At 55.6% G+C, this 24,478-nt stretch overlaps 5 protein-coding genes across 5 annotated transcripts; all 5 read left to right on the forward strand.

The window, feature by feature from the left end:
• Positions 1 to 1,797: 1,797 nt before the first annotated feature.
• On the forward strand, positions 1,798 to 6,217 carry BESB_052810 (WD domain, G-beta repeat-containing protein; the record flags this gene model as incomplete). Its single annotated transcript, XM_029363716.1, has 6 exons — positions 1,798 to 1,988; positions 2,482 to 2,714; positions 3,033 to 4,725; positions 5,024 to 5,108; positions 5,493 to 5,622; positions 5,928 to 6,217. 6 exons carry the CDS (start codon positions 1,798 to 1,800, stop codon positions 6,215 to 6,217), a joined length of 2,622 nt encoding a protein of 873 aa, XP_029219639.1.
• Positions 6,218 to 9,469: 3,252 nt separating this feature from the next.
• BESB_052820 (uncharacterized protein) lies at positions 9,470 to 10,015 on the forward strand (the record flags this gene model as incomplete). The annotated part of the gene is made up of 1 exon (XM_029363717.1): positions 9,470 to 10,015. One exon carries the CDS (start codon positions 9,470 to 9,472, stop codon positions 10,013 to 10,015), a length of 546 nt encoding a protein of 181 aa, XP_029219640.1.
• Positions 10,016 to 10,041: 26 nt separating this feature from the next.
• Positions 10,042 to 10,377, forward strand: BESB_052830 (uncharacterized protein; the record flags this gene model as incomplete). Its single annotated transcript, XM_029363718.1, has 1 exon — positions 10,042 to 10,377. The coding sequence occupies one exon, from the start codon at positions 10,042 to 10,044 to the stop codon at positions 10,375 to 10,377; it is 336 nt and encodes a 111-aa protein (XP_029219641.1).
• A 3,345-nt stretch (positions 10,378 to 13,722) lies between these two features.
• On the forward strand, positions 13,723 to 20,684 carry BESB_052840 (uncharacterized protein; the record flags this gene model as incomplete). The annotated part of the gene is made up of 12 exons (XM_029363719.1): positions 13,723 to 14,127; positions 14,408 to 14,526; positions 14,910 to 15,084; positions 15,287 to 15,502; positions 15,710 to 15,789; positions 16,108 to 16,229; positions 16,594 to 17,174; positions 17,472 to 17,496; positions 17,868 to 18,271; positions 18,487 to 19,593; positions 19,775 to 20,169; positions 20,474 to 20,684. 12 exons carry the CDS (start codon positions 13,723 to 13,725, stop codon positions 20,682 to 20,684), a joined length of 3,840 nt encoding a protein of 1,279 aa, XP_029219642.1.
• Positions 20,685 to 22,737: 2,053 nt separating this feature from the next.
• BESB_052850 (uncharacterized protein) lies at positions 22,738 to 24,383 on the forward strand (the record flags this gene model as incomplete). The annotated part of the gene is made up of 5 exons (XM_029363720.1): positions 22,738 to 23,064; positions 23,247 to 23,423; positions 23,590 to 23,737; positions 24,019 to 24,136; positions 24,269 to 24,383. The coding sequence occupies 5 exons, from the start codon at positions 22,738 to 22,740 to the stop codon at positions 24,381 to 24,383; spliced, it is 885 nt and encodes a 294-aa protein (XP_029219643.1).
• Positions 24,384 to 24,478: the final 95 nt, after the last annotated feature.

Consider the following 24,478-nt stretch of genomic DNA (forward strand, 5'->3'; position numbering starts at 1 on the left):
GCAAACGAAGGGGTCGTGAGATCCCCGCTGCGGCCATCCCTACGCGGCGGCTGTTCGTGCAGTGCTGCCCTCAAAGTGAGTCGCGCGCCTGCCAGCGAATGCTAGCGCTCGAACGCACTGACTATCCCTTTGTCTTCTGCTTGAGCTCAGAAATCGTAACCATCTTTGGCAGTTTATATGGGTAAAAGAAGCGGAATAGTGGACCAGCTGTACTACGAAGAAGGGCGAAAGACACAGGCCGACAGAGGAGACCGCGATACCCAGCAGGGCGGGAGAGGCAGTGACTCCGCACACTACTGGTGACCACCGTGTCGTGCCCGGTTTCTTTTCCGCGGTGTGGCGAAAAAAGGAGTTGGTCTAGGACGCGTGGCCTGTCTGGAAGGGTCTTTGTTTGATTTGTTAGCCTTCGCGGACCTTTGTTCAACGAAACTTGACATGAAGTGCGATATGGCGCCGCTACTTGCCTGAGGGCACACATTTTTGGGGCGAGCGGCACACTTGCGCCAGAGGTTTCTCTTGTCCTCACTTTGTCGCGCCTGGTTTTCTTCTTTTTACCTGAACCAGCTTTGTCTTCCCCAGGGCATAAATCCTTGCGGCTTTCCGCCGTCATAAGTTCTTTACAAACTGACGGCGCCCGTCGTGTCTCCTGTGAGCAGCCTAGCATGCTGCCGGTTATTCCAACACCACTTGCGAAATCAGCGCATTCTCGGACATTTCCTCCTTGCATTTTCGTGCGTCACGGCGGCATTTCCTGGATTTTTACCCGCTGTGTCGTTCCGTCGGCGGGGGGCGATTCATTCTGCACGGAGAACGCGGCGCTTGTGGCTTTTTGACCTTGCCCGGGTTCGCTGGAAGACAAGGTGACCTTTCGCACTCGCCGTCTGTCCAAGCTTGCTGCGCTGGGCTTCGTCGCGCCATGTTCCGTAGCTGTCGCCCTAGGTATTCCGCGCCCACACAGTCTCTTCTTTCAAGGAATACGGCCGCGTTTAAGGATCTTTGTGCCAGCTCAGTCGTGACAACGTGCTGTGGCCTTGCAAGAACCAGCACGTTGGCATTGACCAGGGGGACACGGAAAGGTGGTAGCTGCTTTTCCCTGCGTCTTCCTTCGTGTGCTGGTAACGACCTGTGTACGTTTACGCGTCTCTGGGCAGGTGTGCCAGCCGCCCACGAGTGCTTTGGGATTAGCATTCCTAGGGGTGGTGTAAATATTGAAGATCCTCGGCTCGAAGGCATTTGACCTTTCCCGCCCCCTCTGGAAGGGTGCTACATCCAAATAGGCATTTTCAGGTCCTGTCCCTTTTCACCGCCGAACATTTGCCGCGGGCAGTTCGTCCTGCATCTCGAGGAACACGGATGCGCCCGTCAAACGGTTCACCCTGCACATGCGCCTCTGTTCTGACATTCTAATCGTCTTCGCTTGCAGTCCTTTAGCGTCCTGGACTGGCATTCCCTGTTGGCGTGCGCGAATAACCTACAGGAGGCCCAAGTGCTCATGGCATGCGTCGGTCCGTGAGCGACGAGACGATGACGATGATGGTGGAGAGAGTGAGTGTCTGGAGGACGTATGCGTAGAGAGGCACGTAGACAGCCAGCACGCAATCGCGACTGCGGAGTCTGTTATACCCGGCTCCGTGGTGCCGGGGAAACATCGAGACGGCCTGAGTCTGGGCAGCCTGAGGGCCGCGGCGCATCTCTGGCTCTCCACGGATCGACCTTCAGTCGAGAACGACGACAACTCAGCTCGACGCACAACGCGAACGGCTGGAGGAGGCGACTGGGCACGGGGCGGATTTCGAAATGCAGACTAGCAGCTGCAACGGGGGCCAACTGACTGCGGGAAGTGTTCGGGGGGGGCTCTCCGGCGCGCGCGAAGATCAGAGGGGGAAAACCCCACACGACGATTTCGCCAGAGAGAGACGATGGCGGGGCTTCTCCAGACGAGAGGTGGTGACCCTCATCCTCCAGTGTATGAGCGAGCTCGGCTACCAGTAAGTCTGGCGAGAGGAGGCTGGCAGCCACGAGAGGAGCCATAGGTTGCGATCCCTGAGGGGTGCTGAGTCGTGCTCTGGCCTCGAACGGCGGGCAGGACAGGACAACTCATACTTCAGGTCGCGGTGTAATGAGCCAACTTCTAGCGAATTGTGTATCACGCAAAAGGCCTCTTCAGCGACGCGGCGAGTGCGCTCGCAGGGGGGCCAACATGCGTCACTGGAGTACGTTGCTGTCCAGCATCTGTTTGACGGGCGGTACGGCATGTCAAAGCATAACTTGTAGCCGGTCAGTGTTCCTTTCCTTCTCTCTCGGTAGAGCAATAATGTCGGGTCGGGCGTAGACAGATTCGCTTCAGTCAAGCATGAGCCTGCCTTCTTCACAGCTATAGCTTGCATTACGCGTATGGGTTTCCAGGCCCTAGTGTGGAGTCAGGAGAACGCGTGTAACTCGGTGCTCGCGCTTTCTCTGCTTCCCTTCTACCTGTCCCAGCAATGCTGTGAAGACACTGGAGGAAGAAAGCGGCTTCTTTCTGGAGGACCCCTCCATTACGGTGCTTCACGAGGCGGTGCTGCAGGGGAAGTGGGTCGACGTGCAAACACACCTGAATGCGCTGCCTCTGAGGCCGCAGATTCGCAAGGCGTGCTGGTTCCTCGCTGTCGAGCAGAAATATTTTGAGGCTCTTGTCCGTGGAGATGAAGGTGAAGCCATTCGTTGTCTCAGAGGTATGCTCTGGGGGCGAGCTGAGTGCCGTGAAAAGACCGCATTCCATGAATTCGATCGACTGGTTTTTTTTGTGTCAAGCACTGGAGTTCTTGGTTGCAGGATGACTCTCTCAGGCGAATGGCTCCCGGGGTGTTGGTAGTCAAAGGTGATGCTTCACACGCCATGCACTCATTTTTATTCTTGCGCCCATCCTCTTCCTCGCCGTGGACGCGAAGATACTTGCGAATGTGAGTTCTACTTTTCGTGATCCGGGGAAGGGCATCTGTCACTTGTATCATGCCCATTCCCCATCTCGTGCGTGTAACTTGTCTTTGCAGAGGAGCTCCAGCCCGCGGTCTTCGACTCCAGCACGTCCCGACGGCTGCAGGCATGCAGCGCGCTATTGATGCAGTCAGAGCCCGGCGCTCTGCTGGAAAATCTTTCCGTTCTCTCGGATACGCTGCGGTCGAATCTCTGGTTGCGCATGAAACATCTTCTCCCCCCGACTCTGTCTCTTCCGAACAGCCGTCTGGCGGTGCTTCTCGCGTATGCCTTGCAGCACCAGACTCTCATGTGTCTGTTCCACAACACGAATACGTCTCTGGAGTCGTACTCCCTCCTCCACGACCACCACTGTCACCACTACGATCCTTGTTCTCTCTCGCTGCCCCTCGGCGCCCTGCACGGGCCTCTCCCAGGCGCTGGCGACGTCGGCCAGTGGGGGGGAGGGCAGCTGAGAGGAGAGGCCACCGCTCTAAAGCATGCTCACATCCACCACGCTCCTGCGGCGCATGCCGAGGAGGCTTACCGGCGGTCTCGGAGGGGAGCGGCGGCGTCTGGAGAAGCCGCGACAGCCGCGCTATTGGGCACAGATGTGAAACCCTCAGCAGCCTCCCCGAGCGCTCTTGCCGGGGGGTCGCCTCGAACAGCGGCCGCGCGTGAGAGCTTCGCCTTGGCGTCTCCTTCGCTGAGTCAAGGCTACGCAGCGACCGCACCGGTCCCTGCATTATCTGGCTACAATCCCCGGAGAGTCTCTGCCAACGGATCTGTCTCCGGCACCGTGGGCTCCACCGAGCGCGACTTCGTTTCGGGGCCCGTGTGTGGGCGCAGCTCGCTTCCCGTGTACCTGGACCGGTCTCTCGAAGCGCACACCGACGAAGTCTGGGTTGTCGCTGCGTCGCCAGTGACAGGGTGCTTTTTTGCGTCGGGGTCCAAAGACAGGAGCATTGCGGTGTGGAGAGTCCAGCCGAAAGCTCGCTTGCCTTTCTCCTCGCGGTCGCTTTCGGGAGCAGCGATCTCAGATGCAGCGCCTGGGCACCCAACTGGCTGTTGCGTGACGGCAGACAAGGAGAGTGGGCTAGCAGCAGCCGACGACCCGGGAGGGGATTTGGGAACTTCCTCTTCTTTCCTCCGTCATCGCTCGGATTCAGCGGCGCCCAGAGGCTCTTCGTCGTCGGGGACGCAAGACCGCACTCCGCGGCAGCGGAACGGAGAGCGGCGAAATGGGATGCGGCTTGGCGACGATCAGCAGGAGGGCTGCCCGCGAGCATCGGAGCTTGCAGTCTGCGCTTTTGACGAGGAAGACGCGGAGGTGGAGGAAGTGTGCGAGCTGCTGTGGCAGTCGGTGGGCCACGACGATGCGGTGGCATACATTGCGTGGTCGCGTGATGAGCGCATGCTGGCTTCTGGCGGTCAGGACGGATACGTCTGTGTGTGGGATAGGGAGAACGGGCGGGCGCCTCTGGCGCGGATCAACGCGCACTCGCAAGCAGTCACGGCCGTTGGGTGGCTGAAAGGCAGCAACGCTCTAGTCAGCGGCGGAAGCGATAAAAAAGTCGCTCTGTGTTCGCTTGCCTACGGAGACGGCAGCAGCGGCACTCGGGGCTGGCACATCACGTGCGATTTCACTTGGGCTCTCGGATGCCGAGTTCAGGACCTTGCGGTGCTTCGGGATGGACTCAGAATCATATGCGTCACTCAAGACAAGCAGCTAAGGATTCTCGACACCAAGCACCGCGTAGAAATGATCAGGTAACGAAGGCAGCGCCACTTGCAACACAAGTCTGCGTTCCTCTGTGGTCTGGGCGGTGAGAGTGCGGAGCGGGCGCAGCCGTTCGCCGGCGTTTCGATGGTTCTCCGATTAGTGTTCGAATCCGCCTGAGTTTGAGTCTGTCGGTCGTTTGAAGCTCAAAGCTGTCCCACTCAGGTGTCTTCTTCGGGGCGTTTTCCACGCCGCCGCGCGAAGCTGCGGAGTAGAAGGGGTGGGCTCTGAATCCTCGGTGTGCGGTATTCAGTACCGTGTGTTCCATTCTTTCCCTGCGCGCTGCAGCATTCCCTTCACGGAAGTCATTTACTCCGTCTGCGCCTCGGCACTGTCGAATCAATTCCTCATTCACTTCGCCGACGCTCGCCCGGTGAGACTGCGTGCACGGTTCAGCGTTTGGGGATTCCGTATGCCCTTTCTTGGCGCGTCCATGAGAGCGCAGCCACGCCCTGATTGGCCCCATGTTGGAGGTCTTCTCGTGCTAGAAAAGCAGCATGGGGCAGAGAGCGCCCCTTCTCGAAGCACACTATATGCGCCTCTTAGCCGCGGTGCGAGCTTGAGTCTCCAGTGTGAACCGCCGTGAATTGACGGACGGATGCGTAAGCATGTGCTCACGCTGCTCAACCCCAAACTTTGGCTGAATGCCCGCCCGCCTCAGTGAAGGCAGGGCCGAAAGTGGCTCTCAAGGGTGGCGTAAAAAGAGTGCAAGGTGCTGCCGGCGTCTCGGGTTCTTGTTCTGAGTCACGTCTCGCAGGTTGTGCGGCTCTGGGATGTAGACGAGCGCCGCTCAGTCCAGCGCTACCGCGGCCACAAACAGGGTTGCTACGTCATCAGATCCACGTTCGGTGGTGTCAACGAGGCTTTCGTGGTCAGCGGCTCCGAAGGTAAAACGCCGCCTTCTCGTCGAATCCTTCACCAGCTGTCGCGCGGCCCCTGCCCCCTCGTCGAGGATAGAGGCCGTTGCGAGGCCGGGTGGTCACAATAGTGAGAACTGGACTGTTTTCAGAGTCCCTAGTGTTTTTGACGCACTGCCCACGCCAGACACCTTACCGCTGTGTGTATGATGCCTTGATAAGCGCAGAGCATATGTATGCGTGGGCGCATGAACATGCGTCGGGGCGATGGCTGCTCTTGCGGGTGGGCGCCTGGCCAGAGGCGCGGATTGCTTTGACTTGTTGCGTCGATTCAGATTCTCAGGTCTACATTTGGCATCGCTTTTACGGGTCCCTGCTTTTCGTTTTAAGCGGGCATGCCTCGACGGTGAACGCAGTTGCGTGGCCGCACCATAACGGTGGTCTCTGGATGGTTTCCGCCTCCGACGACCACGTCATCCTCTTTTGGCAAGGCCGGCGACGTAAGACTTTTCACTTTTTCCTCAGTGCCTCTGAAGATGAAACAGACGAGAACGTGCAGCATCCCGGCACCGCTTTGCAAGATCAAGAGAAAACCCGAGTCGATGGTGCGCACAGTGACCGCTGACGAGCGTAGGCACCCCCCGCTGTTTAAGGGGTGCGGGCGCGCAGACCACATGGTGACCTGCGTGTGTGTGCGTTCGAGTGTTTTGTGCGGTTGCCTTTTCTGGGTCTTCAGTGTCCCCGGATAATCGAGGCGCTGTGGAGGGTATGCGCTGCTGGCGCTCTTGGTCAACTCCTAGAGTTCAAATGAATGTTGCAGCCGCTCCGAAGTGAACGGCTGCGTGACGGGTCTGCAGCGGCTCTTTTCCTGTCATCCTTCGTATCTCATTTGTAGAGTACAGGCCCTCTGAGTTGCAGGATGACGAGAACGCGACAGAGGTCGAAAGGAAGGTGGAAACAGAACGCGGGAGTGTATTCATCAGCTCTTCCTCCGTGCAACGAGAGGACCCGCCTGGGGCAAGCGAAGCGCGCGTCCGACCTCGCGATGAGCAGGTGTTACCCGCGTCAAGCAGAACTGAAAGAGGTGAGCGTGCATGCATCTTGTGAAGACTAACAAGTGCTGTCCACCTGGGGTTAGATTCCACTTACTGTCTGCGCGGTGCACTGCGCCCCAAGTGTCCGGGGAAAGTGAAGGCAGATGTCACTGCCTTGGGCCTTAGCGTGCAGTCCTCATCTGCGGAGGTACACAGTTGCTATACAGTTTTTACCCCCAGTGTTTGAAGGAGGGAGCGCCGACGTACAATCTCGGTCGACATCGTCGCGAGAATTCTTTTAACCCTTTCAACCAGCGCATCACCTACGGGACAAGCCTCCAGTTGCCGCCACGCGGCAGTAGACTTCGTACCCTAGTTTCAATTCTACACACTGTTAGACACGGGGTGTGACGACGAGTTGCGTCGACGACTCTCTGTGCCTGGCCCTCGCACCCATGTACCATTATGGCTATATCGACGAAGGACTTTGTTTCGTGAGACACCTCGACGCACTGCAGCGAAATTTGGTGGAATAAACCTGGTTCCATGCTGACGCAGACGCACACATCTGGAACCGGCACTTAAGCGTTATTGCGGGCGACTGCTTGCATCATCTTCGAAATGGCTAATCAGAGCGACGCTTCGATTAGCCATTTCGAATCCGGGTCCCGCCGGGGGGCGCTGTGAACCGGTACGAGCAAAGATATGGCTGCGGTTGTTCGGGCTGACGACTGTGCCGGCGCTGTGCGTCTGCTTTGCCGTTGCGTGTGTTTCGGCCTCATTTCCAGGCGGCACGGTGGAGGACATGGATGTGTCAGTCGACTGAATGAGCGACAGAGTTCTGTTTTTCAGCTGGCTTCCTCATGCCTTAATGTGAGTCCTTCGGCAACACGTGCGACGTAGAATCTCACTGACACGTTCGCTGCTGCCAGAATTCTTGGGGAGAAACGGTGTGAGAGTGGTAGCGGCATACAGACTTCGGTTCTTTTCTGACGTGTGTGCATGTTGTGGTGAGAAGCCAGTGGACATCATCAGTCGCCAGAGTCAGGCTACCCCGACGTTTAATGATGTCTGCTGGAGCTACTGGAACAGAACGCGTCTTGACCGCGTCCTAACTGTAAGGCTTCTGCCGAGATGCGGGTTTCCGTAATGCCAATATGGCGGTGCGTGACTAGGGGACTACCATCTCCCAGTCGTCAGGAACACCACACGTAAACCGAATATTCTATTCGAAGCTTTGCTTCGTCCTTGTTCAGAACACGGCAGAATGGACCAAATGCGTACGAAAGGACATTTGCGGTCATTTGGTGACTGCTCTGCACCCCGAACTAGCCGCAGTGCTGCCTGCCCAGGCATCCGTCTCGCCTTCGCCTGCGTAATATCAGTCGATCAGCAAAGGCAGTCGAGATCCATGTACGAGTGTCCTCTCTACGACACTGTTGTCCAATAACTCTTAGAGTCCCACTGTTTGAGGCAGCTGCCGTTCTGTTGTCCGTCGTCCGCGTACGGTCCTATTCGCGCCTCGAAGGCTTACCCTACCTAGACTACTACTACGGAACAAGGTGCTTATCAACTCGGGCTTCCCCGGTAGGAAGCGATCAACCGGCCTCTCGTTTGTGACTGTGTGCACCATGGACGTGCTGGTGCGGAAGCAAACTGGAAGCGAAGCGGCATCCTTATCAAAGACGGACAACGCGACGACTCTCTTGTGCTGTCCCTTTCACTGGCCTACGCAGGGGGGCACCACTGCTGAGTGGCCAGGCACGGAACATGGCGCCGCCTAGTTAGACAAGTGCAGCAGCACTACATGTGCTTCGCTACCATACTGTGGAGACGCAGACTGTTTCTATACCTCAGCCTGACTCCAGCCGATGCATGACGCACTCGTACTTGTCCCCGCACGCCGACGCGCTGGGCAGTGAGGACCTTGCCACAGCATCGTATCCGCTGACGTGGGCTGCGCAGACTTCAGCAGCGTTGACGCGATACAGATCATGCTAGGAAAAAGCATCGAAACATCGTCCGGTTCCAACGCACGGTGGAAAAGCGCGGCTTCTTTGCGCACGCGAGAAACCTCGAGAGAAACAGGCGGAGGAAAGGGTCCCATTGTCGCGCGGGCACTAGGCAAATGCCGTCTTTCCATAACGACCGGCGGTTCGAGTTTGGGTTCGAATCCCACCGCCCTCTCACCGTCAGGGGCGAGGGTGTGAGACGCGAGGGCATGCAGGGGGATCTCTTCTTCCGTCTTCAATTGTGGGTTGCCGCTCTTGTGGGAAGAGGCAAGACCTACCTACCCACGCAGCTAGCTTGCGAGTAGCAGGAGACTCGCAAGCCTGTGGTGACCGTTTCCTGCGCCTGTACTTACCGTAGCATCTTTTCCTCGATGAGGGCGCGCGCGTCACTATCGCCAAAGTCGCCAGCAGGAGGCGTCGGCAAAACCAGCGTAGGTATCTCTTGGTGTAGGGTCTCCCTTTCCAGGGCACCTCCCGCACAGTCAGTGCGACCGACCCAGCGGGTTCGGGCGCAGAGACGCCTTCCACCCCGGCGCCACAGGGCTCCTCGTCGCAGGGAGGGATGGAGAAAGACCTCCGCTGCACGCAACGGCGAGCGACCACTTTTTGCTGTGCTGTTACCTTTTGAGCGTTTCTTTTACTTCCGTTGCACGTGTAAGTTCCTACCTTGTTCAACTTCATCCGTCCAAAACTTTCCCGTGTCGCCGATAGGCTTTTGCCTTCGACCTCCTGGACAGGAAGCAAGCTGCTGCGTTGTCGCACCTCGCTCGCAGCTTCTCCTCCTCCAGGCCATTCCTGACTCTTTTCCCACAAGTTTCTCCGGTTTTCACCATGCGTACCTCCGTCATTGCAGTTGGCCTGTTGGCCCTTCTCTTCCAGCACGCCATTGTGCAGGTCTCTTACGCATCAGATTCTGAGGAGCTCACCCGAACTAATGTCAGCGAAGCCGAACAAGATGTTGCACCGACCGAGGAGACGGATGCGCCTCTCGCTTCGGCTGCCCCCAGCGCGAAGAAAACCACCCGTCGCACGAAGGCCGGCGCTCTCAGGAAGGCTGGACTGACCTCACTCGTCGTGGTTTCAATTCTCACCACGGTTGCTCTGTTGTTCGCGTACGCCTTGCATCCTCCGGCCCGTATCCCCCCGTCTGTCGTTGCTATGCTTCGACCTTTGAAGCACAGCTTCCTCACGGGGGCTGGACTGACCTCACTCGCCGTGACTTCAGTTCTCACTGCGGCTGGTCTGTCGTTCGATTATGCCAGTCGTCATCCGCGAGGCACCCGCCCGTCCCACGTTCAATCTATCATGTCCCGCTCTCACACTGGCAGCACTGGCAGCGACAGTCCGGCTGCCCCCCGTGGAACCTCCCGCACCTGAGCCCACCTCCACAGAGCAGCGAGCAAATGACGTCTCCTGACGCAGAAGTGGAGGAGACCGCAGAAGTCGATGAGGTCGCAGGTGCCGTTGCCAAGGAGCTCGGGAAGGGTGAGGTGCTCCCCCCCCTCACTGCCGCGCAGGTCAGTGTTTTTGCCAAGTATGGCAAGAAGGTTTTGGGAGGCGCGACTGCTACTGCGCTTGCTGCTGGCATCGCTGCATACATTTTGAGCGGCAACGTGCAGGACATTGCGGGCCTTGTCGAAACTCAATACGATAATATGACCGGTGGTTTGAACGAAATCTCGATGGCAGAGTTCGGACCTGATATCCTTCCCACAAGCAATCGCGGCGACATGATGTAATCCTCGTAAGACGTCACCGCGTACACCCCAGGCGGTATGCTGGACTCCCATTAAATCCATTTTCCTTCCGTTTCACATGCGACCGTGTTACGAGAAATGTGAATGTGGATGAACAGTAATCGGCGCGACTTCCGCTTGCAGCATTCGTTTATGTCTGCAAGGAATTGATGGGATGTTGAAATGGAGTAGTTGTCCCAAGCAGTGCCTGCTCCCTGGCGCGTACCACGCTGTCGATGAACGAGCGTGGAACCGCCATGGTCGTACAAGTGTGTCTGCCTTCTGTGTAGTGATGCGATCGCGTCGCATGGGCGGAAAAACCACTACAAACAGCGCGTCATCGAACGCTAGCTGATACTCATGTGAATGACTACGCGCAAAGCGTTCAAAGTGTCAAAAGGGATATTGCAATATTGTCTTATTCGTTCGTTACTAGTTTTTGTAAACAGATCGCTACAACCGGATGGCGTCTCGCGGGGATGCGCAGCGTTCCTGAAGCTTTTTAACGGTGGCACGTGATGCTGCGGAGCGCAGTATCGGGCGTGGTGAAGGGTATATATACACATGTCTCATTGTGCAGGGTTCCGACTTTGAAGAAGATGGGTATGTCTTCTGTTTTTGAACTGACGGCCTCCTGTTGAAAGCCAAAACCAATTCCGACTTCAGACGTCAAGATATTGACGAGTGCAAGTGCGCGAACTCCAGGGCCAGCAAGCCCCCAGTTTGGTTAGACATCACGGCTGCATCACTAGTAGCGCAGCATGTTCGCGCCAGTTCACATGCATGCGTCTGATTAGATCTCTAACGCAATGAGACAACCCGAAAAGTAGCTTTGCTGTATGGTGCACATGACTTCATTAAGGTAGATCATCCACCTCAAACGGAGGAAGCTGAACAACTAACTCAGACAACGGCCTCGGTTGTCGCAGTCAACAGTACATACCGGTTTGCTAAGCATTCTCGAAACAGGAAAGCGGACAGGGGACCTCACGAGTGCCGCCGTAAACTAGTTGCAACAACAATACTCCCAAACGACCACTTCGGCCGGGAAGCGAAACACAGTGGGATACCAGTGATAGACAAGAAGAATGGGATCCTAATGCAAAGTTGTCCGGCCGCGCAAGCTCGGATGTCTTTTAGATAGATCGGTCGTCTTCGGTAGGGTTGCGACGGCTGGGTGCAGTTTGTTTCGGTCCTGGGCAGGGTTGCTCGAGTTGCTGTGCTGCCTGGTAGCACAACTGGCGCCTAGAAAGCAAGTTGGTGAACAGGTCGCCATGCGTCTCAGACAGTGGCTGATCTTCGATGGCTGGCGTAGCGGCAACAAGCAAGAGATGTGCCAGTGCATGTTGGAAATTGAGCAGGATACCAGACGTACCGCACTCCGTCTCCGGGGTGTGGTCACGCTAGAGAGCGACGTTCAGTAGGTATGCCCGCTGAGAGGCGGAAATTATGGTAGTAGACCGACCCATCAGGGGAAGACATCAGTTTGCTCTGCAGAGTTGAGGTTGACCGCAGCGTACCGCGGACTGTGCGGCGGGAGAGGCCACGGCATATAACCATATGCCTCTTCGGCCCGCAGCACTATGCGGCTAGCTCGTAAGGGACTGAATTCAGAGACATTCGCCTCCCCGGATGGCGCGTTAGCTCTTTTCCGAAGTATCGTGCGCCACATTTTCGGCGTGTACTTTACAATTTCCATAAGGCATTTCATTTCCCGCGTTTATGAAGGACTTTCTCTCAGTGGTGCCTGCATTCGGTGCAGCCGCCATGGCTTGTCTTGCGGCGCTGACCCTCCCCAGGCAGTTGCCGAGGCAGTGACGCTCGTATCAGTTCAGTCTCTGCCACAGTAGCAACAAAGGCGCCGTCTTCTCCTCTTGGTGCTTTCTGAAATAGTCACGCGTGTCTTTCGTTCCCAATCCTGGGTGCTTGCGTGCGCGCGGCCGTGTTGAAGCCATTTTCTGCTAGCTCTCTCTCCCGGTCTTGTTGACGATGTGTCGTCTTGAGGTATATTTGGCTCGTTGAAGAATACACATAGTTGTAAACACAAGCTTCTTCTTGAGTATGGTGTCTCCACATTGATTTCAGAGTAGTATTCCGTGCCAGTCGCCGAAAATGCTGTCGTGCACGCCGCGTTGCGAAAGTGTCTTCCAGCTGTCGGGGGTGACTCTCTCCCTTTCCTGTGGAACCCTTGCCCACACATCGCGGGATCTTGTTGCCTATTTCTCTTCTGCCTCAGCCGCTAGCTTATCGGAGGCACCGGTCTCCACGACGCTGTATGCGGTATCCAGCTTGAACTGACGCCATTTCTTTGGGGCGGCTCGTCTTAGCGCGAAAGACGGAAGAGCGCTGCAAGGCCCTCTAGAATGTCTCTCCGATTGCTGTTTTTTTACTGAAGCTGCACTCCTGGCGTGCAGGTAGCCAATCGCATGCCAAGGGCGGGGTGTTTGAGAGGGCAACTACGTACAAAAAACTCCGTGCTACAGATACACAGGGACCATGTCGATTCCACACCGGAAGGACGTGCGATCACGGATCGCTTGCCAGGGCACTCTCCTGTTTCTTCTAGTTACTTCGAGTATGGCGAGCTCGGGAGATGGTTCCCCGGGGCGGCAGTTCCTCTCTGCGCGTTTCCCCGCTGCGGCCCAGCTGCTTCGTCCCAGGCCGGTCACCCTGGATCCCCGACCCCTAGAAGCAGCGTTCTCTGAAAGTCCCCAAAAACGCAAGGAAAGTGAGTGCTCTGGGCTCATGCTCGCGAGGATACAGTACCTCTCCGGGGCGAGTAGTGGACTGCTGCTTCAGACTGCACAGGCTCAATAGGACGGGACTACCAACCATTCTGTGTTATCTGTATCAGTCGCCGGTAGAGGTCGGATAGAGTGTCCGACAGGGGATGTCGCGGTGAGCGTAATGAAGATGCCGGCGCATATTTCGAGTTTAACTATGCATCCTTAAGGACGGAATCTCTCTCTGGTCAGACGCCTGGAGCCTGACTCGACTTCGGCTGGTGAGCCCCTCGTGAAACTGTCATATGCCGGATGGTGAATCCCTGTGCTCTCTGGTAGTCTCTGTTGCCCGTCGGCAAGCCCTTGCGGAGTTTCGATGGCAGCAGTATGGCGGACCAGGCGCGGCACTGTGCCAGGGCTGCAGCCTTTGACTCAGTTCTACTCATGCCCTTTCCTGGCGCGTGTCAGTTGACGCCAGAGTGAGGCCTCACCGCCTGCTACTTGAGACTTCGCCCCTATCAGCCGGCAAGATTTGTCTTTGCTTTGCGCGCGGACACCTCTCTGCTCAGTAAGGAAGCCACGACACGATCGAAGGAGCTACCGCTACGTGGTGCTCGAGAACGAAATGCGCGTCCTTCTAGTGTCAGATCCGGAATGTGACGAAGCCGCTGCATCGATCCGCGTAGGCGTCGGCTCTACTTCTGACCCGCCTGAGATTCCGGGTCTCGCTCATTTCACAGAGCACATGTTGTTCCAGGGGTCCAAGCGGTTTCCCGGGACACACGATTTCTCCGACTTCATTCACGACCACGGAGGCTACACCAATGCGTTCACCAGCAAGTTTTCAACGGTTTTCTCTTTTTCTATCGGTCCGGCATCTCTCGAGGCTGGACTGGACCGGATGGCAGACATTTTCACGGCGCCTTTGCTGAAGGACGAGAACCTTAACAAGGAAGTAAACGCCGTCCATTCGGAGTACACGGTCGATCTCACCGACGACGCCCACAGAGTTTACCACATCGTTCGACAGGTAATCGCTGGAGGTCTTCACTCTCTCCCCATCTAACGCAGAAATATCATGCCACGTGCGGCAGAGCAGAGTAGCGCTGGGAAGTGCGATGGGGCAAGTGACTCTTCTCAGCGCCCTTTCTTCCATTCGACTGGCTAAGATCCTGGAGCAGGTTACGGAGGCGCTCTGCAGCTCCTGAGTTGCGAAGACTCCGACACTTGCAAACAGCAGAGCTGACAGATGCTGCGGCGGTAGCAATTTCCAGAGACCTGACCACCGCGTCTATTCTCTGTGTACGCAGACGAAGAAAGGCGGTCCATTCTCAAACTTCACTGTCGGAAATCTTGAGAGCCTTAGAGAGCGGACGAAGCAGCAAGGCATCAACCCCGTCGACGCAATGCGTGAATTCCACGGCAAATGGTGAGGCGCTACAACAGAATTTCAGCTATGTGCCCTCTTTGCGGCCTCTGATAGCCGTGATGCCTTTCTTTCCGTCTCTGAGTGGCATCTCTGTTCCACGAGGGTGGAAGGTCTGGCGATTTCCAAAACGGATGCCGGGCTAGTCGTAGAGTGCTAGTATACACATGCGGGTTTTTCAGATGTACGCTTCCTGGCACTTGATCTATAACTGGATGAACTGCCTACGTCTGGTATGCGAGCAAAGCATTTGATCATTCTAAAGTGTAACAACTGCTGGAGAGAATGACCCCAGTGCCATCTACAATCTTGGGTTGCTGTACTCGTGACGCGGCCACGGAAAGTTGGCATTCAGTGCTTCAGCGTTTGGGCTCCTTGCGTGCCAGGTATTCTTCAAATCTGATGACGATGGCTGTAGTTGGACGCGAGTCTCTTGATGAGCTCGAAAACATTATTCGAAGGCACTTCAGCGGCGTTCCCAATAGCGGGGTTTCTCCGCCGGTCTTCGAAGAATGCTCAGCAACATTTCAACCTCTTGACCCCAGCGAGCTCGGCTCTCAGGTAAGCCAGGCACCACTTGGTTTCCAGTATCTCCTGCGATGGAGAGAGATGTCTAGTTTTCCGTAGTCTGCATGCCGTGAGCTCCAATGTCCATGTCATGATGAAGTACTCGTGAGAGGACAGCCCAGTAGCGTCGCCCTGCAGCGAGCAATCATAGACAAGTGTCGATTGCGACTGCCTGCTCCTCCCTGATCTGGCTCAGACCTTGGCGATTCCAGAGGCGGATATCCATGACGTCGTCTTTGTTTTCTACATGCCGCCGCAATCGAGGAACTGGCGCAGCAAGCCCTTGAACTACATCGCCGCAATGCTAAACCATCAGGGCTCAGCTTCTCTAGCGAGCAAACTGAAACGCGATGGCCTCATCACGTCTCTCTCTGCAGACTACTGGTCGCCCGAGCTGTGCACGGTCTTCCAGGTGAGGAGCTGGTTGGATGAAATGGAGCCCACCGACGGAAAGAAGTAACGAGACAGAATGTAGTTCACTGGAGCATTCTCCTGCGCTGTTGCTATGGCTTTGTCTGGAAAATTCGGAGAAACGCGGAAAGTATTATGAGGTAGTCAGGAGCTACATCAGAAAAGAGTACTCGATGCTTTTGGAACTGCTCTGTGTTTCCGAGTTCAGGTCGCCGTCAGCTTAACTGAAGACGGCCGGTCCGAAGAAAGCATCTATAAAATTGGCCGGGCGCTGTTTACCTTTCTCCGGTGAGTCACGGGTAAAGCACCGCAACGAAGTGACGTTTGTTTCTAGTCCTCGCGCGCGCTGCACCGCCGAGTGACTTTTTCCAGCGGTGCTCACCCTCCGATTATTGCCAGTCTTGACTGAGGCAGGCGGTTGCCTTGCGCATGCTATTATATTACGCAGCAACCCTTCAAACTCCGGGAGCAGTCGTGTGTGTCCGCGTGGTCGGAGCTTCCTTTCGAATTCCGCCTGGGAGGGGAGTGAGAGTGCTGCACCGCTATCGAAGAGGGCTGATTAAGGCTGCCCGTGCGTCTCTTGTGGTGGCGCCTGCATCGTCGTAGATATCTTGGATTGAGTCGTCCCGAGCGCTGGAGGATTGAGGAGATCGCCAAGATGCGGCGGCTCGGATTCACTTTTGCGGATATGCCGGATCCCTACTCGCTAACTGTCGAAGCTGTCGACGGTGAGCGACATACGTGCCCCTGCGGGAAAAAGGTCTGAGTGATCGTTTTGTGACGTTCTGGAAATCTGCATCGACGGGGCTCTACGATAAAAGTCGGGTCAAGAGCAAGACAGGAGTCAGCAAGGGCTGTGGATAAGATGCTAGCGCGTAGAGGCCTGCGTCACGGGCTGTGTGTTTCTGATGTTGAGAGGCTGACATACCGTTCCGAGACACCTGCGCATCATCAGCGCTGCAGTTGAGTCTAGCATGTCTTGCATGAGAGTTCCTTGAAACGCCGGGGGCAAGGTGCACCAGTTTCCTATTCCAGGTTACAAATGGGTTGTCTGTGCTGTGCCGCTCTTCGTCCTGTACGCCTTTTTGCCAGGGCTGCACTACTACACACCACGGGAAGTGCTAGCAGGAGATCACCTCATTTACCGTTTTGAGCCCGACCTCATTCAGCAGACTCTGCAGCAGTTCCTTGTCCCAGATAACGTCCGAATGTTTATCTTCGATAAGAAGCTCGCTGCCGGGGCAGACCGCGTCGAACACTGGTTCAAGATTCGACATAAAGTGCAGCCGATAGCGGAATCTGTCCTTAAAACGTGGAGGACAATCAGCAGATTTCCGCTGAACTTGGCGCGCGCACTGATGCTCATGAGTCGTATGGCGTTCCCTGCCCCGAATCGGTACCTTCCCAACAGCGTCGCTCTCGTGCGCCGCCGCCCGCGCAAATCCAAGAACGGTGTGCAGGGGACTGACAGTCTCCCAGCTGCACTTGTCTTTGACGGCAGTCACGTGTGTGCGGAGAAGTGCGATGTATTTCACAAACAAGACAACACCTTTAGGTCTCCAAAGACCGTCCTCGAACTTCACATTTACTATACGGAAAGCCTGCCAGATGCGGCTCGTGAGCGCATCCTGACCGGGCTCTACGTTCAGAGCGTCAATCTCGCTCTTCTAGAGGTAAGCTGGGAGATTCCGCGGCTGTCAGTGCGACCGGTGAACAGGTCGAGCGCGAACGAGAGTTGAGAGTCACCAGTCTTTCCGTCGGCGGCGTCGGGGGTTCTGTGGCTCTGCTACCACTGCGACGGTTTCCTTGGCGGAGGCGTTTCGGCTCTTCGTGAGGTTTTGCTAGCCGTGGATTATGGTCACTCAGTGCGCCTGGGCGGAGTGTCGATATAAACACGTCGGGCGCCAGTGTAGGATACGTCAGCCTGTGAGTGTGCATTTTCTGGGATTGCGTTTGTGATGCGTGACCAGCGGTTCTACGATGCTCGTCGAGGAGGTATATCCTTTGGCCTCTCAAGCAGTGTGTCGTTGGGTTCCCCGAAGCACCCGGTCGCGAAGCGTTCGAAGGCGTTGACACTCTCGGCCGCAGGTTTTTCTGACAAGTTTAGCTACTTTGTGCGCCAAGTGGCGAAAACTCTGGCGAAACCAGTGGACGCTTCAAATGAGCAAAACATACAGCCGAGTGCGGCGTTTGGAGTCACCGTTGCCCGCGGCAGCAAGCAAACGCTGCACGCCCACATGGGGCCCCAAGCTCGTATTTTATCCGCGATCCGGTCGACCCGGCTTGCTGCTTCCGAGATGCGACTCCCTGGAGTTGCGCTTTCGCGAAAGTCTTTTTCGCAGTCTGCGGTCATGAATGTGCAACAGCGATCAGCTGGCGTCGACCTCGCTCTGCGAAAAGAGGACGTGGCGGGGGTCGGAGTCGGCGTTGCATTCGAGGGGTCGCGCCGACGGCAGCAGCAGAGGGGGGTCCTGCCGCAGAGGGCAGTGCAGAGAGCGGGAACCCTCTTCTGGCAAAGCGGTTCTTCGAGCTCGCTCTCGACAATATGCGCACTGGACTTCGTGTGGCTGCGTTCAATCGAACGCCTTTCCGTCAAGCGAATGATGCGGTCCTGGAACTTATCATGGACCCCTACGTTCCGCCGCACAAAATGTACGCAGCCTTAATTCAGATGGAATCGGACGCAGGGTCACCAGACGCGCTCTTCGAGGAGGTTAAAGCTTGGGCAAATCGATTTTTGAAGGAGGCTTTCATTCAAGGTCTTGTTCAGGTACTGGCATCCAAGTTGAAAGATGGTGTGTTTCGCATCAGGAGAAAACGGCGTTAGCAAGAGCGGTCACGAGTATCAGAGTTGCTACCGAGCTCTTCGGCCGGGCTGCCGCTCGCGCATAAGCGAATGAAATCTGTCTCCAGCCCTTAGTTTTTTGTCTTACACAACTGGTCGTAGTCATATGATCTCAACGCTTTGTTCTGTGTTTTGTTCAGGGAAACATTTCGGCTCAGTCCGCAGCACAGCTCGTAGGAGACGTGGTTTCCTTGCTGCCTCTTCAGAATGTTGTAGCTGCTGAAAACGTCAAGATGCCTTCAATAGTTCCCTTTTGTTCCCTGAAGACAACGGTAACCCCTGGCTCAGAGCCATTCCCTAACGAGGAGCCTACTCGAGCTTCTCACCAGACCCCCCCAACGCCTGCGGCAAGGTCAGTGTCGTCTCCCTCGGAGACTGAACCAAGGCCGCGACCTGCGCCCACCCCGCCCCGTATCTTTGTGATGCCGCCCTTGGCATCCGAGAACGAATCTACATCTTCAGCATCGTTGCCTGCTGTTGACCAACGTCAGGAGACCGTGATGACTCCCGCGTCTTCACCTGTACCAACAGGCGCTTCAGCTGCGCGGCGCATGTTGAGTCGCCGACTTGCACTACGTGCCGCAGCGGTCCCGAGGTTGTCGCCTCAAAGTCGGCTCGACAGTCGTGGTGCAGAAGGGGGATCTAACGGACTCGCGACAGCCCTCTTCCGCCGAGCACTAAGGAAACGGTGGGCTGCGCTTATTCGCAAGGCGCAGGCGAAGACACGGCCGAAGGGCGTCCCCGTTTTCGTGTTGCGCCGTCCCTCGACCGCGGCAAGTCGTCTAGCGATTGAAAGGGGACCCTCGTTTCTGCAGCAGCGCTTGGATGACCACGCGCCTAGTCTGCACAGAATTTTCGCTACCGGCGACGCAGAGGAAATTTGCCCGGACGGCGCCGCTTGCGGCGTGGCTATGTGCAGCGGGTCCGAATGCGAACGTGCTGGTGAGAAAACGTCTCAAAGTCCGTGTGAAAGTGGTGGATGCAGCACAGCCCCTTGTGATGCAACTGGATGCCGACTGGCACCTAAAAGAACGGCTGAAAAACCGTGCACGGGTGATGAGTGCTCTGGATCATGTCAAGGGTCAGCATGTTCCTATCAGGAGGCCTCTCAATCATCATCTGGAACAGCTGTTGTTGCAACAACTGCGGGCTGTAATCCGAACGAACTGCGGCCAATGCACCTGTTCGCCAAGAGGCAGAATATGAATCCTACGGACAATAAGAACCAAGCATACGTTGTAATCGAGGTAAGCGGCCTTGCCCTTGCGCACCTGGATGTCACAGAAGAGCAGAGTCCGCCGCTGGAGTGGTGTTTGGTTATACCTTTTGCTCTCTTGATGTGCCTAAGCAATGCTAGGGAACTAAGCGAAGCCAGCCACACGCGTCAGAGAACCCTGTGAATGTGCGATGCATTGTCACTGTGCGCAGGTTGGTCCGCTGGAGAACGTCCGCGACCGGGCTTTATTGTACATGGTCGATCGGTGGATGTCTCAGCGCTTTTTCAACAAACTGCGAACCGAGCAGCAGCTTGGGTATCTGACGGCGATGACAGCGCTGCGTGTAGAAAATACATTCTACTACGGGTTATTCATCACGACCACGTATGATCCCGCACAAGTAGCGGAGAGGATTGCGCAGTTTCTGCACGAGGAGCGTTCCAAAACGCTGACTCAAGAGGAATTCGTGAGGTATCAGCGAGCAGCCATAGACGTCTGGAAGCAGAAACCGAAGAACATCTTCCAGGATTTCAACAAGAATATACGCCAGATCATATTGGGTGACAAGATCTTCGACATCAACGAGCGCATGGTCTCTGAACTCCGGTAAGGACAAACCTTCAGGAGCTGCAGGTGGAATCACGGCGTTCAGGATAATACTCTTACCTACGTTCATACCGTTGTGTGCTGCCGTCGCACTGTGGAAAACCGCTGAGGCAAGCTAACGTATTTGCTTGTTTGACCGTCCTCCATTCGCTCCCCTACGAATCAAGTAATCAGCAAGTTTTGTCAGAGCGTCAATGCTCAGACAGTCACTGGCAGCGTCGACAGTCGCCGAATACCGGAAGCGCATGTGTATCTTCCGTCAGTGGGTGGTTTGCCGATGAGTCTCTGTGTGTTGTGCTTTCAGGGAAGTGTCTCGCGAAGAAGTCCAGACGTTTAGGAACAGGACACTGTTCAAGGCGCCGTGGCTCCTCATGGAAGTTTACTCTCAACGTGAGCAACCACAAAAGCTCCCACAAGTCAGCAATGGGTTGAAAACAAGCTCGGGTAGCCCATGGGCCGAGCTGGATGGGACATTATTTTCTGATGTGATCGCACCAGCCTCAGCAACTGCTTGAGGATCTTTGTGTGTATCTCCGCTATAATTTATTTGACAAGACTATTTTGCTTTAGCACAGACATGTTTTGTGTTTTAGACAAAGGGAGAGCCCTAGCATTCCTATGCCTGCCAATTGCTCGCATTGCTGAAACTAGGCGCCCAATGCCGCTGCACAAACAGACCGCTTGCGACCTCCGGGTTTCAGAACCGCATTCCCCGAAAACACACGACGGGCGTGAAATCATTCCTAGTTCGAAGAAAAGAGGCAAGCTGAGAAAATTGTCCCTGGCGAACGCTGTGGTCCTTATACTCTTCAAAGGAAAGACCAGTAGCGGGTGAACGTCGCTCTTGCGGATTCAGCAATGTGCCGTAATATCCGGGGGCAAACCGCGATTGATCACTTGCGGCGCGGGCGAGTTAGTGCTTTCGCGCGTTGGAGAGAATGTTGGCAGAGTTCGATATCGTCTAGATATGTCTGCTGTTCGAGTGAATGCGAGGCCGAAGCTTTTCCAGATGCAGATGAACGCTTATCTGCTGCCGTAGTACCCAGCGACCGGAGTGGGCACCCGAACGATTTGTCGCAGTGTTATGTTCTTGGGTGCCCGGATAGGCTCAAATCTGTTAACGTTATACGCATTACTCGTTCCAGTTGAGCGACAACTCTGAAGGCATCGCGCCTCTGTTCTTGTCGTGGAGGCCAACGGAGGCGTGGAGGCAGCCATCTTGCCGCAATAGCGGGAGTGATGTGGTATGGGAAGGAGCGCTAGGCTGGCGTTGGCTTCGCTAGTGGCACGAAACAGGGGGATCGACTTCTCACGCTATGAATGGTAACCTACGACAAGGGAATGGGTGAGTACTGCGTTCTAGATTATCACTTTTATAACAGCGGAATACATTCGCACCGGACTACAGGACACACAACGTTGGATATTTATCTTACCTGGCTGCTTGGGTTCCATCCGTATGCACCTCGAATGCGGGGTGTTCGTCGGCGGAAGACAGCACCTCGCTTTCGCGACTGACAATCTTGCATGACCCAACCGGGATTGCCGCATGCCTGGAGGTCGTCTTCTTCCATGCATGCCCGAATTACGATCTGTGTGAGGCTTCCAAGCTTTCTCGATGCCCGCATCACAGCAAACTCCGCGCGCTTCAGCGCTGAGCAAGACATCATTCCACCATGTTCTCTGCGTGTCCGATCTACTGTTACGTTGCTTTACCCGTTACGCTCACGGCTCCACGTCTGACAGTCACTTGCAGATTTGGTTTTTCTCTTTGATTAGATAAAATGGGCTTAATGCGAGAGGCTGAAACAACTTCCCCACTCGCACAGAATCTACATCTAGCTAGCGGTTATACAACGGGCGTCATCTTTGTGAGGCAGCAGATATCGGTACCGGCCGCGCACGGTGTGAGCGCCGCATGATGGATAAGTTCGATTTTCACACACCGAAGAAAGAATGTGCAGCCCCTGACGACGTGAAGCACGGCCAAGCATCGCGTAAGCACGGCCGCGACGCACGAACGCCGAGGACTCGGGGTCGTTATATAGACTCAATTTATCGCCTGTAGCCACGTTCACAGTACGAGCAAACTCATTAGGGCAGCAGCAATACGCGAGAACGCTCCTCCAGAAACGGCGCGTTTCATTTTTTCACCTTCGTGACCCCTGGCTTGATGTATCAACTCGTCTTCTCGGACAGCAAGAGTCTAGGCTTTGTGTTCTTCCAGTCTCCTGCCTCCGGCGTCGGAGAGGGCCCAATTGATTCGTGCAGGGCCTTGCAGGGGCTTCTGAAGGGAAGCCCCGTTCCTGGAAGGTTTCGGTCACTGCCAGTTGTTTCAACTGCCGCGCCCGCTTCAAAATGAATTCAATCATACTATTTTTTGTGGGCCTTGCGTTCCTGCTACAGCTGAGCACAGCCCGGCCTGGCGCAGGCGATGCAGCACACGATTCGAGTGTGTTCTTAGGAACACCCGACTATGCTCGGCAATTCCTTTCATCGACGGGGCGCGAGCCGGCACCCATTCTCATCTCAACCTTTCAGCCGACTACAGAGCGACTCAACACTAGAATGGTTTTCACGCAAGTTCTGAATGATGCATACAACGGAGGTACAGATGGCATCCACAAGGCGACCTTGTTCTCACAAGAATTGAGCAACAGCGTAGATTACACCGCCGAGGCGATGGAAAAGTTTGTAGATATGATAGAGCCAATTAAAGGAGTCGCCTCTATCTGCTACCCGGCATCCGCCTCAGAAATACCGGAAAAATGCAGCAAAGCGTACGAGTACGGCGATACCGTTTATGTTCCAATTACTAGATCGACTGTCTCTCCAACAACGAATGAGGCATATTCGGGAGGCCTCTGGAGGGACCCAAGTGAGAAGCTAGACAAGGTACACCCCGCTCACGAAAAAACGCTGAGGGTCACGGCAAGTTGCTGATGGAAAGCCCGTCTCCCTTCTTCGCGTCTAACGTAGCTGGGTCGGTAGTTATCTACTGCTGTCGAGTCTTGCAATGTCTGGTACCGATATGGAAGGGGAAGCGTCTATTATGTATGTACTCCCCGTGTTCTCAGGAATGGTACGAATCTATCCGACTCCTGAAGAAACAGGTTCATAAGCTCAAGGTCTTCGCCCTGTACACGGGACGACCTGATGAAAAACTCCTTCATTACCTCTTAGGGGAGTATAGACTCATCTTCGATGGCCTCCTAATAGACTGGGAGTTCGGCCCCGGCGCCTGCTGGTCAGAGGTAAGTCTTTGGCAAACGATATTGGCTTCGGTATTTTGAGCAATCCTTCGCTGACGAGGGTGCAACAGAAGCACAGATGAACTTTCTCCATGGGAACTCAGGACGCTCGCAATCGTAGCGTCCCTTGTACGGACGGATACTGTCCGACTCTGGCGGCTACATACAGGTACAGAAGTCACCCCCCAATAACAATTGGATGTGGTTCGTGAAGGAAAAGACAAGATACATGATGGCTAACCAGGACCCAGCAACCTGCGTCAACGCCGACGGGAGCCGGGCAGACAAGGACGTGTTTCTCAATACCGGGGAAAGGAGTGAGCAAGGATGTGGGATAACTCTAGCGATGCTTTGCAAAGACAGAGCGCCGCACTACGTAGCTCGCGAGGATCTTGTGTGCCTTCTTAAGTGGCTTTGACGTAGCCAGCGGTTTCGCCACGTAGGAGTTGCTGTGCGGGGATTTCTGTAAAATCGTTTACAATGCCCAGAATCGCGGAGCTTTCTATATCGCTTTGCACGTGTGAATTCCGGGGAAACGGTAATCCAGTTTCGCTGCGTAAGATGTTCGGTCAGTTTTGCATTTGCCCCACATGATCAGGTCTGCAGATCCAAGACTATCTCCTTCCCGTCTTCCCATGCTACAACGGAAGCGAATGGCGGTGCCACAGTGCTATAAAGGAAAGGCCGTCTTTGGCCTGCGATGATCAACGGCAAAGGTATAGAGAAGCGGCACTATTTTTTGTCGCTGCAGCACCTCAGAGCACTAGAAGGACCAACCGTGGAATAGATCGCGGACGAAGAAAAGACGAGTGCTGTGGTATATGCCTGCGTGTTCTTCCGTTTCGCAGGTACGCGTTCGCATTGTTTGAGATCAATTCGGCAGCTGCGCTCAAGTTCTTCCTGAAGACATGCAAAAGCCATTCAGGGAGAACTCCAGCGTACGACCTTGTGCAAGTGCTCTGACAAAAAGAAAACACCGCGAGAGTCTCCGGAACCTGCCCACCGTCTCTTCGAAGTTGCTGAGACAAATTTCACTGAGGTGCCCTCGCAAAACTTCA

The sequence above is a fragment of the Besnoitia besnoiti genome, chromosome IV (assembly GCF_002563875.1).
Source record: "Besnoitia besnoiti strain Bb-Ger1 chromosome IV, whole genome shotgun sequence".
Taxonomy (NCBI): domain Eukaryota; phylum Apicomplexa; class Conoidasida; order Eucoccidiorida; family Sarcocystidae; genus Besnoitia; species Besnoitia besnoiti.